Source organism: Halichoeres trimaculatus, unplaced genomic scaffold, assembly GCF_033239565.1.
Source record: "Halichoeres trimaculatus isolate MK-OKI-2021-1 unplaced genomic scaffold, fHalTri1.1 fHalTri1_scaffold_9, whole genome shotgun sequence".
Lineage (NCBI taxonomy): Eukaryota > Metazoa > Chordata > Actinopteri > Labriformes > Labridae > Halichoeres > Halichoeres trimaculatus.
This window is the reverse complement of record NW_027437188.1, coordinates 20,402,064-20,417,711: the sequence shown is the minus strand read 5'-3', so window position 1 is coordinate 20,417,711 and position 15,648 is coordinate 20,402,064. Positions and strand designations below refer to the sequence as shown.

General features: G+C 41.8%; 1 protein-coding gene across 1 annotated transcript in view; it reads right to left on the bottom strand.

Moving 5' to 3' along the window:
* dner (delta/notch-like EGF repeat containing) overlaps positions 1–15,648 on the bottom strand; it is a 66,806-nt gene that overhangs the window by 21,647 nt on the left and 29,511 nt on the right. Inside the window, exons 2-3 of the mRNA XM_074680197.1 lie at positions 7,490–7,837; positions 7,233–7,330 (exon numbers count right to left, since the gene is read on the bottom strand). Of these exons, the coding sequence (XP_074536298.1) occupies positions 7,233–7,330; positions 7,490–7,837 (446 nt within the window). The remainder of the gene's footprint in view (positions 1–7,232; positions 7,331–7,489; positions 7,838–15,648) is intronic.

The following is a 15,648-nucleotide window of genomic DNA, read 5'->3' as shown; positions in this document are numbered from 1 at the left end:
GGAGAATAAGACACTGAATCTGATTACTGTGGGCTTTGGCTTCAGTGCCCTTCCAAAGCACAAGCTGTAAAATGTTGCAGAGATCCCCCTTTAATTGGTGACGGTTATTAGCTGCCTCTGTAGCTCCTTAGATTTACAGTATTTACAGTTTAAATGTGGTTTTTTTTAGAGGACAAATAATGAATGCACAAAAAACAACACAATTCACATATTGCATTCAAATTACTTTGTACATCCAGGGACACAAAAGAATAAGAAAAATGTCAACATAATCTCAAGGAAAGATTAGATAAGTGTTCCTATTCTGTCTAACATAAGAGGCTTAGCAGATATCTTCAGCCTCAACTCATGGTGGCCAGCAGTGTGTAAATGATAGACACTCTTTTCAAAGTCTGACTGAAGATCTGAGGCAAGTCCACCAGAGTGTTATTTCATCATCAGGTCCGGTTAGTAATAGCTGCCAGCAGTCTGACTTAGAAGAGTTATGTTGCTGTCTGATCTGAGGTGTGAAGCACAGTGGATGTAGTCAAGGGATGTGTACGTGACCTCAGACAAATGAAAGATTACAGTGAAAACCATTACAGGAGCATATGCAGAGAGACTAAAAAGTGGGTCTAAATAAGCACTTCATACTAAAAAATGACTTGAGAACACTTAACCTATCAGCCGTCTCTGTTCTCTGCACCAGATAGTATAAAGGTGAGATGAGGGGCATGCACCTTGGCTTACATCTTTGAAACCTGAATCTTTAAACAACAGACACCAAGCACACTATGAGGAAAGATAGACGAGGTTTGAGGATGTTGTGAAGAAGATTAATGGATGCATCTGTGCACATCTAGCACAACACAGCAGCCCGTCTCCTACTGGGAAGACTGAGAACAACAATGTTTGACCACGCTTCCTGCCAGGACACTAAGCTCCAACAGTTTCTTTCCTGCTGAGGAGATGACAAACACTAGAGCTGAGCTGAGTTACCATGCTGAGTCCTCGAGGAGAAACGGGAGGGTGAAGTGACACCTGCCGATCAGACTCAGACTGTAAGGGAGACAGCCAACAGCATTCTAACACCTGAAATAACCCCACTGATAGCAACAAAAGCAAGGTAAACCAGCAGTTCTTCCAATTTATGTACATCTAAATTAAAGATTAAAAGGTGTATTTCTGTGTGTGTATCATTGAGATTTTACCGTTGAGAGCCATAAGAAAAGGTGAGAGTGCTGTTTCTATGAGCCAACTTTAGAAAAGACCTGCAGGATGCATTCATGGATATTTTTACGGGCATAATTTAGGTCATTTTTACGTGTAAGGGCAAACTGTGGGTGGATCTGCCCGATGGCTGTTGAAGCAGAGTTTTTGTAGGTCATCTGAGCTATACAAGTGATAAATGCTTCTGGTTCATTCTACAACTTAACACTATTTATTTCATTGAGTAATGACATGGAATGGAATCGCACTTTCAGATCTGGATCTTTTTAATATTATTTTGTTATATTTTTGTTGTATAGGGACAACCCCACATCCAAAGAATATAGGATGTTACATAAATGTTGATAAAACACTTTGACAGTTAGCAAATCATTTGAACTCCATCAGTAACTGTGCTAAAATAGATATTCACATGTTGAAATTGAAAGACTGAATTGTACTATGAAATGATTTTCTCATTTAAATTTTAGCAACATCTTTAAAAAATAGTTTGGATAGGTATAAATGAAAAAAATCTTACAAAACAAAAATTGTGCAACGCTAAAAAGAAAATGAACTGGAGAAACATCCTCCAGCTGATCAGATGTTGCAATTGAGTTTATTAACATAATGTCAACAAAAGACTCTGAATCTCTGGGGAGTTCTCATCACAAAGTGACAATGCTGAAAAAAATACTGACTTGAAGTCTTTGAAATTGAAATCTTTGAGCTCTCAGGGGGTGCTGCATTAAAAACAGACGCAACTCTGTAGTGGAACTCAGTACATGGGCTCAAATAACCTTCAAAAACCATCATCTATTTACACAGTTAGTAGCTGCTTTCACAAATGCAGGTCGAAACTCAAAAAGACGAAACAGAAACTAGTGGCTTCTCCACAAGCCACAAGTCAAATTAAAAATTGACATTCCTTTTGGAAACCATGGACACCACATTCTGTGCTCTAAAAAAGCTTAACAACTAACCAACAAGTCATAGGTGCACATTTCAAAAGCCAGCATCCCTGTTTGTTTTTTGTGTCTTTGTTTTTTAGGGTATGGGGTCAGTAAGAAAGGCGGGAAAAATAACCCAGGACCCCTATCTCCCAAGACACCACATGTTTAATCTATTGCAGTCAGGCAGACGGTACAGGTCAATCACTACAAGGACAAACCGGTTCAGAGACAGTTTCTACCCAACAGCAGTAAGGGTCCTGAACAAAGGCTGAAATCAATACCTCATTTGTCATCATATAATTACATAACAATGACCTCATGTCATTAATGTACCTAAACATGGCAGCTATTTTGCACTTTTAACTGTTTTGCACCGACTGAAGGGCTCTTGCAATTCCATTGCACTTGTTGCAATGACAAATAAAGTTCTATTCTATTTTATTCTATTCTATTCTATTCTATTCTATTCTATTCTATTATATTCTATTATATTCTATTATATTATATTCTATTATATTATATTATATTATATAAGTGTTCATTGCACAGGCTCCTTGCACATCTGGGAAGAACAATACAGGTTTTGGAGGAACATATGCTGCTATCAAGAAGGAGCTTGTATATTTCAGCAAGACAGTTCACACTTATAACTTTTTTCCCCCTGAAATGATTTTGTGCATCCCAGAGCAAAATAATACTACAGAGGTAATCCCCGAGCTGTCCATAAAACACTGTCAGGACAAAGCTGAAACTTGTTTCAAGCAACACATTCAAATTGAGCATATACATTTCTTGGAACAATATTCAGCATTTCCTGTGTTGCTTGAACTCTTTTCCATTTGGCTTGTAATTTCACAGCCAGTAAGTTATTGTAAGATTGTTGTTGAAAAGGAGCCAAAAGAAAAAGATTACGATGTTGATGATTTTGCTGATGAGAAAAAAAACTTAGCAACATTGTTGATGGTATTGTTTCATGGATTCTTGTAATTGTTTGTGCATCGTCTATCTCCACTGCTATCCCTCTGTCTGCCCCCCCGTCCCTCTAGAGCATGACTATCATTACATGATCATCAGCCTCACTAAATCGATGTCACTTTTGGTTCACTGCTTCATTTCACAGTGCTGCATGTGTGTTTGTATATGAGTGTCCCTTACTGGCAGTGTGTTCAGGTGTAATTATACAGTATGAAAACAGAGCAGCAGCAGTTGATTAACTTGCAGCTCCCTGTCTGTGATCGTGATCAGGGCATTGAGACATGTCTGCCATCTGTAATGAGGGGCAATATCAAGGGCATTCAACGATCACCTTGACTACCGCTTTTGCATTATTTATTGACCTTTATTTAGACTCCCTTTGTAATTCTGTTTATAACTTGCACGCTCACAAAAGGCGGGATACACCTGGAGTGGTGTAGCACAAGTAATTGGGTGTTCCAGGTCCCAAAGGTGGGTTGTGAAAGACTCAAATAGAAATTCATTAGTTACAAAAGCCACAAACGATTGTACTATGTCACCAGAAAAATCTTGTTGTGTTAAATAAGCAGATAAAATGCTGAGAAAAGAAAATTCTACTTTAGTTTTCTTTATAGTGATAATGCAGACACTTTACAGCCATACAACATGCTTTGTTGTTCCTCATTTTGACTACAAAGAGCAGGGTTGATTACAGTAATTACTGCAGCTTTTGGTTTGAGTTATAATTATGCCCTAACTTAGCATCAAACTAGAAATCACTGTTTCAAATCACTGTTGATGGGCATAAGCAATAAATGAATACCTTAAATAAAATACAAATGATGCACAATGACCCATTTAAGAATGAAATATAACAACACCTTGTAGATGTATGTTAACATCTTTCTGTCTTTTTTCAGTTTGTTTTAAGTTCAGTTGCAATTTAAAATCAGTTGAACATTAGAATACTTAAGCGTGATTTTCTTAAATTTGTACTTCAATAAAGCACCTGTGTATGATTTTGAAGACACCAAGACTTGTCTAGAGCACCGACAATGCTGATGTGTAGCCTTTTTTTTTTTGTTGTTTTGTTTTGTTTTGACTGGTACTTGATAAAGAGGTCGGTCCTGACTTACTTCCAGACAAAGACAGTTTTATTGTTGTTTTTAAAAGACCAGAAGAATGAATTCAGGTCAGAGGCAAGAACTAACAGGTGTGTTCACTCACATGCAAGTTTGCTTCTTCTTTTTTTTTGATTGTCCAGCTACACTCTGAGGATTCTTAAGTGCCTTCAATTCACCACAGCAGTTTGGGGTTCTTCCTGATTTAACACATCTTTTTCTCACCTATGTAGAGCCAGGACACAACACTAACATAGAACTATTGGATACAATAGAAAACGCTGAGTTGGGCTTTATAACGACAGCCAGGGTTTTACAGCTAGGAAGCTTGGAAGAGGTGGCCAATCTGTGGCTTGCAAGCTGCATGTGGCTCTTTGGGTCCACTCATAAAACTGATATTGTATATTGTTGCAAATGCTGGGACCAGTATTAATCAATACTTGAGTGATGGGATTGATACTTAAGTTTCAGTTTCTTTTCTCTACATGTGCTCCACTCAGTAGTTCATGTGCCAGTAGATAGATAGATAGATAGATAGATAGATAGATAGATAGATAGATAGATAGATAGATAGATAGATAGATAGATAGATAGATAGATAGATAGATAGATAGATAGATAGATAGATGGATGGATGAACGGATGGATGATGGATGGATGGATGGATGGATGGATGGATGGATGGATGGATGGATGGATGGATGGATGGATAGATAGATAGATAGATAGATAGATAGATAGATAGATAGATAGATAGATAGATAGATAGATAGATAGATAGATTGAACTTTGTCTCTTCTGCAGTAAAAACAGAAATTTGTCTTTGACATGGCTCCAAGTATGAATTTAAACATACTTACAAACACAATAAATCTCGCTCTGAAATTGAAAATGTTTTGATTTTCATTTTATGTAATTTTGTTCATGTGTGAGAGAAAGTGCGTTTGTAAGACCACGTTCATTGCTGCTCCTTGTAGTACCACAGTAATTTTTGTGGCTCTTGGTCCCTGACTTGTTGGCCACCCCTGAGCTAAATCTTCAATTACTTTAAGGTCTGATGCGGTTGCCTACATTATTCAGGCCAAATATGGAACCAATTAAGCCGGGACATGAAAAGCTGCAACTTGGACAAAAAGGAAAGACATCAGTTTCTTGAGCATTCTAATTGTTGCAGAAGAATGGTTTCTCACTGAGATGAACCATTAAGGGAGATGTTCAGTGTAATGTGGGAAATGAAGTATACTGACTAATGTTTGAGACTTCACTGTGTGCTGAAGTGTTCAATTCAGTGTTAAATCAACCACAACAGGCAGATCAGGGTCCATTGCTGTGGAATCACTGGCACTTCGCTTTCAAAGCTATAGACATTAACAGGGGCTCGGATCCCTACAGGATTTAACAGCAAAAGCACGCAAGAGCAGTGCATGAGGAAAATATAGACAAGTCATTAAATTATAGAGGGTAACAAGCATAAGTTACTAACACTGTTGAATAAGTTACTTTTAGTAAGCTAACATGCCTAAGGTTGAAAAATGAAATGCAATCTAAGAAGTGTAACAGCAGATATTTTTATAACAATTAATGATAACATCAATGATGGTGATTCAACTTGAGTCTGACTTTACACACAGGACTCATGACTCGACTTAATCACACTCAAGGTTTGATTCCATAAAAACACTGTAATACTTAAATTATTTCAAGCAGTAATTTGCTAACATAGTGTGCATTCACTTCAGCCCCCTACTGGTCCGCCATGGCTGTGATTAATTCAAGCTTTTTTATGGCACGTTAAGAAAAAAAAGTTTGCCAGGAACACACCAGACCCTGCTACAGTGCAGCTCCACTCTGTTGTGTGTTGACAGTGTATGTCAACTCACACTGGTTGCATGTGCAGTCTGGCACATTGCAGGACTACCAGACAGCTGGAATGGCAAGAATGAGGAGTGCTTCCCACTCAGTTGATGAGCCTCTCCTCATTCATGTTACCTGTAAAACTTAAACCCGTTTACTCCTGGCATGGCTGTGCTCATTGTGTTTTATTTTTTTTTGTTGTAGTCAAACTAAATACCATCTGGTTCTGAAACCGTTTTTTTTTTTATCATTTCAAAAGTCAGAAGCTCTTTTTAAGTGGCTCCAGTGCACTGCTTAATCTGCCCTACATTTAACTGATGCATTACAGATCCAGCATCTGGCAAAATTAAGATTGTTGCGTATAAGCTGTGACCTGCCAGAGCAGGGACACAGCTGGACTGCAGTTGGAGCGGATCCAGTGTGAGTTGACACTAGCTGGACCGGAGGTACATTTTGTGTATTTTGGCACTAACGTGTATGATTCTGATTTTTAATACATTATAATAAATTAGCTCCTATGTGGGATGTTGTTCCAGGGTGATTTAGCTTTGTGGTCAGTGGGTTTATTCTGGGAGGGATAAGTGGTCCTTGGTCTGAAACAGTTTGAGAAACACTGACTTGACATTGACACTGACTCATGTCGAGGTAACATACAATGATGCTAATATCAGTGGTGTGTGCTGTGCTAACTAAAATATACTGTGAGATCTCAAATATAAGTTGCATTACTAAACAAGAAGCAGTCTGTGTTTGAGCAGCTCCTGAAGGGTAAAAGCTTTAAGCTGTCCCCCCTGCACAGAGACTTCCGATGCATTCAGTTTAACATCGCAGTATTGATGTAGATGTGTTCCTCTTTCTAGTACAATCTGTTACTGCCATCTTACCAGCTACCTGTAAGGCTGTTAAGCTCACTTAACAGTGATGTTAAAAGTGTTTATCGTGGACACAGCCAGTTATTAATACAAAATGCCGTTGAAAGTGTGTTTTACAGGAAAACTTCTGCATGCTTGTTAGAAGCAACAAAATTGCTAGATAAAATTAAAGTATGTTAGTTAAAGTAAATATTGGCCCCCAGCTTAATACGACCCTGGGTATCCCATTTTGATAATCTGGCCCTGCTTTCAGGGCTGTCAGTAATAAGAGGTACTTAATAAACTCTTACTTCACAGCTGTCTCTTCAGGCACCTCCAGAGATAAAGTCAGAGTCCCGGATGTCAGCTCACACAGCTCAGGGCTCACACAGTGCAGACCCTCTGTTACCTGGAAAACACACACACACACACACACACACACACACACACACACACACACACACACACACACACACACACACACAAACACACAGATACATGTTTTTCTTGACACATTTTAAAGATAAACCCTCAGAGGAGCTTAAACTTGGAGTGCAGGTTATCTCACCCTGTCTGCCTCCCATGGCACCACCAGCAACCTCTGCCCAGCTTTGGGTTGCCATGGCTGCAGGGTGGGAGGAGCTGGCGTGGTAGTGGAGGAGGTGACAGTGGTTGGCTGTGGTGGCTGTGTAGCAGCTGCGGTGGTGGAGGCAGCGGGGGTGGCAAGTTCAGGAGCAGAGGGGGTGGCAGGGTCCCACTCAGCGGCTGGCAGATCCAATAAGATCTGATCGCACCTCTCCCCCTCGTACCCTTCAGTGCACTCGCAGGTGTAGGCTGGTTCCCCCTCCTCCCTGCCATCACTCCGGCTGCAGTTTCCATGGAGACAGGGGCTGCTGGCACATGGGTCTGTGAAAAACTGAAACAGAGACGCAATGAATAAAAACAAGCAGAGTGAACAAAAAAAAAATTATGACACCTGTTTTCTGTCTGTCTCAGCACCGATTTCTTCCACTTTTGTCATTTTTTATAGCATAAGCACAGAATGTCAACCTGGGATTCAACTTATTGTCGGTGAGCTCAGGGAGAAAGTCCTTTGGGCACTGCAGAGAAAAAGAAATAGTCCCAACAAACAGTGATCATTTCACTTTTTTATTCTATTCAGCTGTTCTTTTATTGCTCTCTGACTCATTTTGCTTTTTTTACAGCCTCCACTTTTTTATTTCTTTTCATTTAACTTCAGATGAACTGTTGCAGAGCTGCATTCTTCTCTATCTATCCTCTGTCTCTCACACACAGACGACAAACTGAAAAGCCAAATACTCTCACACTCTCTTGCATTTTGTCCCTGAACACAGTTTCCTGTGTCATGCATCGATGAAAAAAGCACCCTGACAGCCTCCTTCATGCTGACTTCCCCCATCAATAATTGATCATATTTGGAGGAAAACATTCCCGTACGGGCGCTGAAGGTAAAAGAGGACAAAGAATAGCTTACGGAGCTTACTGTGTGATTCTGTGCTGCCTTTGCTTGGTCTTTAAAGCCCTCCCAGGCTTAAGAATGACTTTAATCCTGCTGCTTCTCATTTCTTGGCAAGTTTACTGAAACATCCTCAGGTATCTGGAGCTCCAGCTGTCTGATTTGAATGTTCTGAGATAAACAGTTTTAATAAAACAGAGGACAACAAAAATTCAAACCGGCGAATGGGTGAAAAGAGTTGTATGCCCCTGTGCATTTCAATGCGGCTTTCAGATGTTTGTTAGAGGGAGAGAAACAGCGTCCCAGCATCATTAACAGTCCACACTCTCCATGACCAAGTCACACCTCATTAACATTCATTTCTCTCAGGTTTTTACTCATAATGCCTCGACCAAACTTCTCTTTGGTCTGAAGCACATAAGTCCCAGCAGTCCACCAGCAGGCCACCGTACACAGCAAGCTGCTCTCATCTCTACTCAAAGGGGACCCGGGATTGAGTTTATCAAGCTTTTTAGAGAGAACAGCAACATTGGCTAGTCGGGGTGAGAGTCCAGCTCATGACCTTTATCATCTGTCACTCCTGATTTCTCTTCATCCAAAGAGTCCCCGACCAGGCGGCACAGAGCGTGCTCCAACAAAGCACAAAGGACCAACACAACAGGACTGAAAGCAGGGCAGAACAATTTGATGTGAAATCTGTCCCAGAAAAAAATAACACTGTTATCCCAGTTACAATAGAAGAAGGGTTTTTAAAATCACACCAGGACATGGTGTTTCTAGCTTGTGGAGGGTTTGTTTTTTGCATTTCAACATTCATTTATTAAGAGTGCTTTAACCTGCCTGAGTAAATCATTCTAGTAGGCATCTACCAGATGTCTAAGGCCCCGTTTACCCGACAACTTTTCATCTGAAAACGCTGAAACGCAGTGAAAAAAATCTGCGTTTACACGGAAACGCAAAGGGACTGAAAACGCTGTAGTAAGCATGCCAGGCCTGTAGATGGTGCTATAATTGTCTTGTCCAGAAGCTGCTTTTGGGAGATCCCCACCGAAGTACAGTTGAGCCGATCATCTGGTGTATTGGGAAAAACTAAGCACAAAAGTGGAGCAACAGATTTACATTCTGTATAAAGATAGTCAGCAAATACAGCAGATTCAGCAGCACAAGCACAACACGGTAGTTCGCGACGATCGTAACAACGGTACTGTTGTCCTGTTGTATGGGCTCGTGAGGAGTGTTTCCACTGAAACGCCGGCTTACTGTTTACTCGGCAACAGTGTCGGCAGCGTTTCAGAAAAATCCCACTCTGGAGGCCGTTTTCAAAAGTTTGCGTTTTAGGTCAGCTAAAACGCTGTTTCCATGTCAACGCGAGGCTGAAACGGCACAAAACTTTTGCGTTTCAAGTTTCAAATTTTTGCCTCTCAAGCTTTCGGTCCTTTTCTCCATTTTGCAATCAGCACAATGCTGAGAAAATTTTAGCAGCATCCTTAAATTTTGTGTTTTTCTACAATTAATAGCTTTGCTGAATCAGATTTTATACCTCCCGACACTTCATTCTATCACAATTTTACAGTCAATGGTGAAGTTATCGAACACATCACTGACTTTGAAAGCCTCACACATTAAAGTCACTTTTCAGTAATTTGGAGGTGCGATCATCTAATACTATAATCCAATACAATGCAAAAATCACACCATAAGACACAGCTGCAAAGTAGAAATGAATCAAATGCATTTACATTTTCAGTATTTCCAAACATAATTTGTATTCATTAATTTGGACCTATCCTCCTGCATGATGCTTCCTGTTATTCCTTGGCACTATCAGTCTATTTGCCTCAGGTTCTGGCAAACCATGTGAATAAATGTCTCCTAAGCAGCTGATAATAACCCACATTAGTCCTTTATCTCTATTCCCATATGGACCTACAAGCAGAACAAAGATATCCTCCTGGGCCAAATGAATTGTTTCACAAGGTGCTGTGATCCATTTGCTAATTTGGGATGGTCACCCCAAGGAAGACGGATCAATACAGGCGAATGGAGGAAAACAACAGCTCTGCTCAAGTTAGTGGAACCCTCAATTTAAGCTGGCAGAAGGACTGGAGGTGGCTGTTATTGCAGAGAAATCAAACATACGTACATTAACTTGTAGAAGGAGAAATTTATGCTTGTAAACAAACTGATCTGAATCTTGACTCTGAGGAGAGAAGAGGAAGAAATAGAAGCAAAAATAAAAGAAAAAAGGAAACCAGAGGAGGGGAAAGTGGAGATTTCAGCTGAAGTTTTATCCATTTGGAGTATCATAACTAAAACATGAGACTCTGGATGACTTGATTTAGCATTTTACACCAAACACGTGATGCTATTTCATATCTGCATTTGAACACATGAATAATGAAGAATGAAAACTTAGATGCACACTGGTTGATAAGGCCTGCTAAAAATGCACCTAAATATAGATTCTGAAGTGCTCTTTCCTCATTACACCCAGAAGTCTTTTGTTGAGTGCATCTACATCTCAAGTACGGAGTGCCGAGATCAAGTGAGAGAAGTGAGCAATGCTGTTTCAGCAAGCAGTTCATCTGAGCAGCCGACAACCTGACAACAGCTGGTAATTAGCAGAGATGTTGAGGTGAAGCAGGGTCATGTTTTTATGAACACTGGCACTTTGACAGGAGAAAGAAATGTTTATGTTTTCAACCAATTTGATATGCAGTGTCACTGAGCTGTAGCAGATTTGTAGAGGGATGTAAAGAAAGACAGAAGATCCTGACACTTGTTTCACACTTTTGTTGAGTTCATGACACAAAGAAAAATAAGTAAAACCTGCAGGGAGAAGAAAATTCAACTCAGTGGAGGTATTAAAAAGATTTTGAACTAGTACTGATGAAGCAAGAGTTTCTTTTGAATTTTACAGAAAAATTTGATTATTTCTTTGTTGCGACAATGCTGTTGGGCTGTTGAAGATTTGGCAAATTTTTATGGTTGGAATCCACATACTAGCCCTGCTGATCATCTCACCAATACATGCTCCTTACGAATGTGGAAAGGAAAACAAACAGGCTTACCTACCATCTGAAAATTGATCTGTAACCAAGAGGCATTGTTACAACAAAGAAATCATTTACAAAGCTGAAATTCTCCAACCCTGCCAAGTTCAGTTATTTGGATTCTATTGAAGATCAGATCAGCATCAAGTCTGAGGCCACGGTTCTCAGTTGGAAAAGGGTGGACTGCCCACTCCAGGTCAGCAGATAGTCTGTCGGGGTGAAGAGCGGGTTGAGCCAGATCAACAAGATCATGGATACAAGAAGCTGAAAAGAGCTTTCTCTGTAGGGTGTCTGGGCTCAGGCTTAGAGATAGGGTTTGATGCTTAGACATCCAGGAGAGATTGGAGAAGAGCCGCTGCTCCTCCGCCTCCCAGTTGGACATGCCCAAACGCCTCCCTGGGTAGGCGTTTGGGCATGTCCAACTGGGAGGAGACCCCGGTGTAGACCAAGGACATAGTGGAGAGATTTTTGCCACCAGGAGAAATGCAGCCGCTGTAAGTGACGATTCTTTTGACCAATCAACGGTCTGTAGTGTGCTGCTCCACCTTCCGAGAGCGGATTGGTTTAGTCTGGCACCCATACGGAAGGGTCCCAAAAAAGTAGGGCGGCTCATCTCGGTTTTTGGGGATCAGTCCTGGGATAAGTCAGTGGAAACGCCACAAAATGCGTGCCGTACCGAAACGAACCGAACCAGCCTACTTGGTGGAAACGCGGCTTTTGTCTCTGGGCTGGCACCACTAGGTATCCCCCCCAGAGGAGCTGGTGGACTTGAAAGTGGCCAGGGACAGGGGCCACTAGACTTCGCTGATAGCATTTGCTACCCCGTGACCCGGATCTAGATAAGCAGTGGAAGTTGGAATGAAATAAATTCTATTGGAAAGAAAATCAAGGCTGTGCTTTATCCATATATGCACTATTGATCTGTAGCTGTTTAAAGATGGTAGTATTATCAGTGCACATGTAGAGTTTGTCACAAGATAGGGAGAATTTCTTGAAAATGCAGCACACAAATTTACCTTTGCCACAAAAATGAGCACAAAATTAAGAGTTTTGACAAAATGTGCTGCCATTAAACAAACTGGTGGTCTGACGGTGGATGTTACCAGCAAGGACCTGCTAACATAAAATGCAAACAAGAAGACTGACAGGGGTACCCCAGAGCAACTCCATCTATCCATCTTCGGCCGCTTATCCGGGGTCAGGCCGTGGGGGCAGCAGCCTAAGCAGGGAAGCCCAGACTTCCCTCTCCCTAGCTACTTGGTCCAGCTCTTCTAGGGGGATCCCGACGTGCCAGCCGAGAGACATAGACGTTGTCTCCCCAGCGTGTCCTGGGTCTGCCCTGGTGGGACGTGCCCTGAACACCTCACCAGGGAGGCGTCCGGGAGGTATCCTCATCAGATGCCCGAGCCACCTCATCTGGCTCCTCTCAAGGCGGAGGAGAAGCAGCTCTATTCCGAGCTCCTCCCGGATAGCCGAGCTTCTCACCCTATCTCTAAGGGAGAGCCTGGCCATCCTACGGAGGAAGCTCATTTTGGCCGCTTGTACCTGCGATCTTGTTCTTTCGGTCACTACCCAGAGCTCATGACCATAGGTGAGGGTGGCAACGAAGATCGACCGGTAAACAGAGAGCTTTGCCTTCTGGCTCAGCTAACCTCTTCACCACAACAGACCTGTGCAGAGCCCGCCTTACTGCAGACGCCGCACCAATCCGCCTGTCGATCTCTCGCTCCATCCTTCCCTCACTCGTGAGCAAGACCCTGAGATACTTAAACTCCTCCACTTGGGGCAACCTTGAGCAACTGATTACAGTGAATCCAGCTCAGCAGATTTAGACTTGCTTTCCTAAGAAAGAAAGTTTCCCCATGCAAATAAAGAGATGCTGGCTCAGTTTGATATTACTTCACCCTGGAGGTGAGCTGTGTATCATCATGGTCTGTAGAAGGTGTGAGTGTTTAAATGAACCTGAAATTACAGAGTGAGTGGGAGGTGATGGTAAACAGAGGGCCTTATTAGAAACAGCGGAGTGGTGAGGACAAACAAAGCAGCAGTATTGGAATTTTTTCCTACAATTCAACAGCCTGTGATTCTACAGACTGCATTTTTTTCTTAGAAATAAGAGCTGCAGATAACATGGGATTTCCAGAGAAAAAAAACAATCTTGTTTGTAGGCTGGCCATGGCTGAGCAGTGTGTGATCCATCAAGAAAGATCAATATCTGGAGGTATGAGGTTGCTCCGGAGTGTAGCTGAGGAGGAAACTGCAGTGCACTGTGTGCAAAAACAGCACCAACGCTGAATTTTACTGGTCAGCTATTTGATGGAGGATGCATAGTGAATTTAAAAGGTTTTTTATCCTAACCTTAAAAGAATAACATACAATCAAATGTATAAAAGCAACATTTCCCAGTGTGCTTCCATAGGTAGCTCAGTCCTCCATCTGTAAAACCCACATTTATGACATGAACTGGAACACAGGCTGTGAGCCCAGTTGTATCACTAAGTGCACGTACGTCTGTGACTTCACGTGGCTGAGTAGGATCAGATCTGTGCACAGAGGGAGCTCTGGGCACACACTTAATCTTAGCTGGAAACAGGTGGCTGGAAAGACCTCCGACTGCCTGTAAAGCCAGTTTACTATGCAAGGGATATTAAAGCGCCATGTTGTAGCAAACTCAAAAACCGAGAGACTTCTAGGACTGAGTTGTAAACCCTCTTTGAGCAGGATCCGAAGCCCCTACTTGTGGATAAAAATGTGTTTAAAATTTGCATTTGTCTCTTTTGTTTCAGTCACTGCTCTTGTAAATTTTATGTCAAGAACTTCACTTCCCCAAAGGGTGTTTTCTCTGAACAGACAGATCAGCTGCTCACTTCACTGGGCTCCTGTGATCCTCCAGACCTGATGGGGCTGCTGGCATCAGCTGTGTGATAACAGCAGTTAACTGAGTGCTTCATTTCGCCAGTTTATCAGCCATTTACTGTTTATGACTGGATCGTTTGAGCGGTAGATCATAGTACTGCAGGGGTTCACTTTAATGGTCAGACCATTAGTTTCACACACACAGACACACACACACACACACACAGAACTGTTGTGTGAAGGGCAGTGATGACTCAGGCGGTGCAGGAAAATACAATCAGAGGATGAATGAGAACAACAATTACAAAGTTTACACTGAGGGACTGAATCAAGACTGAGAGAGGGTACAGGGCCTTTAATGAGGTCTTATTTTTATTCAGAGGGGGGAAAACACACTCTTCAGTTAATCAACCCGTCTTTGAAATCCCTAGCCCACTCACTGTTTGGCCTCTGGGCGAGAAGCCAAGGTTACATCAGGCCAAAGACATAAAATGTAAAGGCCTCCCTCCACTCCGAGGCTGCTACTTTTAATCATTTTCATAATATATCAAAGATCGTCCTACTTTCAAAGCTTATCTGACAGTTTTAGTTCTTTCCAGTGTTTGGGTATGGCAACACATTTCTGCAGGTGAAAGAGCGCAGGGAGAGACAGAGTCTCAGCAAAAGGTGAAACAGAGAGCAGTTCGCCTGAAATTGTTTTTCACCTCCTTTAAAATGATCAAGATGTGTTGCCATGGCTACAGTAGCTAGGTAACATGTGAGCAATTAGCACACAACACCATACAAACTGAGTGCGTGTGTGTGTGTGTGTGTGTGTGTGTGTGTGTGTGTGTGTGTGTGTGTGTGTGTGTCTGTTTCACAGATTCACCGCACCTGTTCCCAGTGCACACACACAGTATCAATATTTGCCCAAAGAGTCCCATCATGCTGCAGAGAGATGATCTGTCTGAAAATCCACTTAGTTCCTCATCTGGACTGTTTATCAGCATTTTACCTCCCTCAGTCAGAGCGACAACATCCCCTGCTGAGCAGAGAGGATACGCACAGACAACAGAGATTAATCGCTCTCTTATGAAAAATACTTGCTCGGAAAAAGGGAAAGTATCTCAGCAGGAGTCCAGAGAGCATCACAGTGTCATGTAGAAAGGAAGAGCAGGGATGAAAGGATGTGATAATATTGTATCTGGATAGAGACAACAAACACGCTGTGTCTGTCACCAAAGTCTTCACTCTGATTGCACAACCTCCTCACAAACTTTTCCTTCTTTTTGCAACTTTGAAACTTTCAATCAAACACCTGAAATATCCAAGAATAGTGTGCTTTGTTTAAAGATGTCAGGT